The sequence below is a fragment of the Mizuhopecten yessoensis genome, unplaced genomic scaffold, assembly GCF_002113885.1.
Source record: "Mizuhopecten yessoensis strain PY_sf001 unplaced genomic scaffold, ASM211388v2 scaffold2589, whole genome shotgun sequence".
NCBI lineage: Eukaryota > Metazoa > Mollusca > Bivalvia > Pectinida > Pectinidae > Mizuhopecten > Mizuhopecten yessoensis.
Window position 1 is genome coordinate 173,445 of NW_018404621.1, and position 5,024 is coordinate 178,468.

The 5,024-nt window shown below is 37.0% G+C and overlaps 1 protein-coding gene across 1 annotated transcript in view; it reads right to left on the reverse strand.

The window, feature by feature from the left end:
* The window catches only part of LOC110446142 (phosphatidylinositol 4,5-bisphosphate 3-kinase catalytic subunit delta isoform-like), a 28,411-nt gene that overhangs the window by 3,381 nt on the left and 20,006 nt on the right, over positions 1-5,024 (reverse strand). The window contains exons 14-15 of the mRNA XM_021491138.1: positions 3,397-3,553; positions 3,119-3,237 (exon numbers count right to left, since the gene is read on the reverse strand). Of these exons, the coding sequence (XP_021346813.1) occupies positions 3,119-3,237; positions 3,397-3,553 (276 nt within the window). The remainder of the gene's footprint in view (positions 1-3,118; positions 3,238-3,396; positions 3,554-5,024) is intronic.

Here is a 5,024-nt window from a genome sequence, read left to right on the forward strand (position 1 = left end):
TTTAAAGATTTTAACATATATTGACCACTGTGACCTTGAATATGGGTGAAGGTCATTCACTTGGTAGTCCTTCATCCCAGCATGTTAATGGCCAAATATCATCAACCTTGGCCTTTTGCTTATTAAGAAGAAGTCATTCAATGGTTTTAAACATATTTGACCCCTGTGACCTTAAAATATATATGTCAAGGTCATTCATTTGAACTTGGTAGTCCTTAATCCCAGCATATTACTGGCATTATCCTAGGCCTCTTGGTTATTCAGAAGAAGTTGTTTAAAGGTTTAGAACATATTTGATCCTGTGACCTAGAATATAAGTCAAGGTCATTTATTTGAACAAATTTTATAGCCCTTCATCCCAGCATGCTACTAACCAAATATCATCACCCTAGGCCTATTGGTTATTCAGAAAAAGTTGTTTAAATGTTTAAAACATATTTGCCCTTTGTGACCTTGAATATAAGGCAAGGTCATTTATTTGAACAAACTTAGAAGCCCTTCATCCAAGCATGTTACTGGCCAAATATCATCATCCTAGGCCTCTTGGTTATTCAGAAGAAGTTGTTTAAAGATTTTAACATATTTGACCCCTGTGACCTTGAACATTGATGAAGGTCATTTTTTTTAACAAACTTGGTAGCCCTTTATCCAAGCATGCTTCTGGCCAAATATCATCACCCTAGGCCTTTTGGTTACTGATGCCGCACCCTAAGGGCAATGTGAGCTAAAAATCTAGAAAATTATAATGTGGGGAAAATTCTAAACTTCCGGTTTAATTATCTCGCCTTGCCAATTTTGTTTTCGATTTGTTTGAGACTAGCTTTAAGCTTAGACGATCAAAATAGACATAAAATTAAACTATATTATGACTCGAGAATTTATATTTTGTTCACAAATGTGTATTATTGCATAGATAATTATATGCCCATAACAATATGGAATAAAAATGGCTGATTTTGTCCGACATGTTCAAGTTTTACACAATGTTGATGGGAAGATTGACATCCAGGTTTCACTTTGAAAGGTAAAACTTATTTCAAAAGTCATCCAAACCGAGCAATGGCATGGTAGAGTTTATCAAAGTTACAAAGGGGTGAAAAAGTTAATTAACATCAACTAGAACACTGACAGGTCGGTAAGGGCCCCGTCTTGTGGCAATATATCCGCCATAATTATCAAGAAGCAATCTGCCCATATAGCTGAACTTAACGTCTGACATTTGGACTTCAAAAAGAATCGTAAGGAAGCAAAATATACATTTAACATGTACTATGATGCGAGTCTTGTTTCCTTCCACCTCCATATTTGCTAGGCTATCAGAAATGTAAATACTGGTGCAATACTCATTTGTTAGCTTTGATATGTTTTATTTCACTTAAAATACCTTCTCCATCAAGAGCCAGGGTCAAAGTCAGAGATCCACTTTGTCTTTGACCTTTGCACCCAAATGACCTTGACCTTTAACCCAGTGACCCTGATCTTTGGTCAGTTGAATTATTCTTTGATTCCAACCAACTTTGCTTCATAATATCATAACAAAATGTTAAGTTCTGAACCAACATGGTAATAACATCAAAATAATGTTCATCAGTAAAAAGATACAATATTTGACCTTGACATTGTCCCAGTAACCTTGACCTTTCATCAGCTGACTCCTTGTTTAATTCTGACCAACATTGCTCCATAGTGTTATAACAAAATGTTCATCAGTGAAATGATACTAAATTTGACCTTGACCTTTGATCTAGTGACCTTGACCATAAGTCAGTTGACTCTTTGTGGTATTCCGACCAACTTTGCTTCATAATGTCATAACAAAATGTTCATCAGGGAAAATATACAAAATTTGACCTTGACCTTTGACCCAGTGACCTTGACCTTTGATTAATTGACTCCTTGTTTAATTCTGAGCAACATTGCATCAAAGCATCATAAAGAAATATTCACCAGTGGAAAGATACAAATTTAACCTTGACCTTTGATCCAATGACCTTGACCTTTGTTCAGTTGACTCCTTATTTAATTTTGACCTACATTGCTCCATAGTGTCATAACAAAATGTTCATCAGTGAAAAAATGCAAAAATAGACCTCGACCTTTGAACCTAATGACCTCAACCTTTTACCTCAGTGTGTCTCTTTGTTTAATTCTGATCAACTTTGCTTCATCATGTCATAACAAAACGTTCATCAGTGAAAAGATGCAAAATTTGACCTGGACCTTTTAACCTTATGGCCTTGACCTTTGACCTTGACTTTTTACCTGAGTGTGTATTTTTGTGAACTGAACATCTTGACCAAGTTTCATGTAAATCAGTCAATTAATACCAAAGTTATTAGCCAGGAACAAAATTTGTGGACGGACAGACAGATAGACAGATTACTACAGGGCACCCATATTTCCGATACGGGGCCCTAATAACAGCCCGAATGCTCACAGGTACATCAAATCAGTAAATGGGGAATGAAATATATGCCATCTATGATGCTGTAGCATATTAATTTTCCACGGCTTTGTTAATCATTCATGTATCTTTAATGAATCTGTGTAGCTACTGCTATATGAGCTGATTCCGTTTCTTTTCAGTAATCAGTGTTCGGTATGGAGGTTCCAGTGGCATATGTCTGTCCCCTCCAACATTAGATCAGAGGACAATAACTTGGGAAGGGAGGAGAACTGTGTGTATTAAGTGGAGTTTCTGTGGTACAGGGGAACAAATATATAAATTTGATTTGATCAATACATGTGACATTTTCCAATCTAACACCATAAGTCTTCTTATCAAACCTGACAGCCAAATATAGCATTAAGAGAAGGGTAAGCATACTTGCCAACCCTCCCTATTAAGGAGGCATACTCCCGATTTTGGACCCTTAAATTTAGTATTTTCAACCAGTGAATTTGCTAAACTGTTCCTATTTTCTAAAATCTAATGATTTCATCTGAAATAATAACTCAAATTATGTCATTTGAAGGGTTATTTTGCCTGTAGGGGGTGTATACACACATTTTATTAATGTTTTAATTTCGAGAATCTCCCCCATGGAAATTTCTAAAAGTTAACAATTCTGAGTAAGGGGCTTGTGCAGGTATGTATTTAGAGTTGTTTCTGACTTACCTGAGGACGCCAACCTTGAAGAGAGGGGTAAGCGGTGTGTACAGATTGGTCAGTGGTTCCGTGTAAGTCTTTTGTGCCAATAGAGGTCGTATTCGGTCGGCTGCCTTTACGTTGTTCTTCTACATTATAACACAACACATTTATCACTAAACATGGTATCTAATATCTTAAGATTCTTTAACTATACAAATAAACACGATCAATATTTAGTTGGGTAACATTTCCAAATTTTTCATTTAAAATTATTAATATTCATCATTTTATTATGTCATACTTACGGAAGATTTCTGTTTTGCTATTGTGTTAAGACAGACGAGCTTAGACAATGACTCCTGTTGTTTGCAAATGTTTGGAATATGGTCTCGGCTAAACCGGAGGTACACTTCTAGAATCAAACCAAACTGAACAGTCACCTTTGAGTCATGAAGCTCTGACCTGAAAACGGCAAAAGAAATTTTAAAATATATAATGTAAATAAAGTATCATAGGACGCAGCTAATACATGCAGTATTAACTTTAGATAAAGTGTCTATTCAGGGTTTCAAATGTTTGAATAATAATAATATACAGCATTTGATATAGCGCCCTATCTAGCTAACATAAGGCATTCTAAAGCGTTTAACAGTACATAGATATACAATTAATACAATTAGCATATACATTAATCAATACAATTTTGTGGAATTCGCAGGAGCTGCCTTATCAGGCGCTAACTACGAGTCCTATTCCACCTGGCTAATATCTCCCTATGTGTGTATGCCTGCGTGTGTGCTGGAGATGTAATGCGTTCTGTTTGTAGTGGGACCATGCTTCCAACGGCATCATTTATAGTGCCACCTCACTTGAATGCTACAGCACAGATACCGCAATATCCACCCCAGACCAATTTATACTCCACCTGGGTTGTTAGAGTTGTGTGGGCATTAGAAAAACACTTTCTCTGAATATCCATGCGTACAACGACTTTGGCTTGAATGCAATATTTGATGATTTACAAGTAAGTAGTATGGATAACAATAGAATACATAATAATAAATGTTATTCAAACAAGAGGCCCAGGGGCCTTAATAGCTCACCTGGTATTTTATTTTTCAATTTAAAACCTGCTGAGTACCATTCAGGTTTATCAAAGGAGTACAAGTAACAAAGTTGCATCTTCCATTTATAAATATTCAATTCCCTTTGCCCAAAGATTCTCTAAAACAAGTTTGGTTAGGTTAAAATCCCTTCAACGGTACAGAAGGAGAAGGATCTTTAATGTTTTCCTCTATTTCCCCTAATGGGCCCCACTAATCTGCCCCAAAGAAGGGGAATCCACACACCTCAGTTTAAACAAAATTGATTCTTTTCTCCCTAAGCATGCTTCAGACTGCATTTGGTTTAAATCCCTTCACTTGTATAGTAGGAGAAAAAAAATCCTCTATTTCCCCTATTGGGCCCCGCTCCTATGCCGCCAGAAGGCCCACACCCTCCGTTTATACAAACTTGAGTCTCCTTTGTCCAAAGATGCTCTAGGACAAATTTGGTCAAAATCCTTCAATTGGTTGAGGAGAAGATTTTTAAAGATTTACCTATTTTCCCCTATTTGGCCCCGTCCCTCTGCCCCCAGGGGGACCATACCCTCCGTTCATACAAAACTGAGAACCCTTTGGCCAATGATGCTCCAGACCAAATTTGGTCAAAATCCCTTCATCGGTACAAAAGGAGAAGGATATTTGATGTTTTCCTCTATTTCCCCTAATGGGCCCCACCCATCTGCCCTTAGAAGGAGGCCCACACACCTCAGTTTATACAAAATTGATTCTTTTGTCCCTAATCATGCTTCAGACTGCATTTGGTTAAAATCCCTTCACTTGTATAGCAGGAGAAAAAAAATCCTCTATTTCCCCTATTGGGCCCCGCCCCT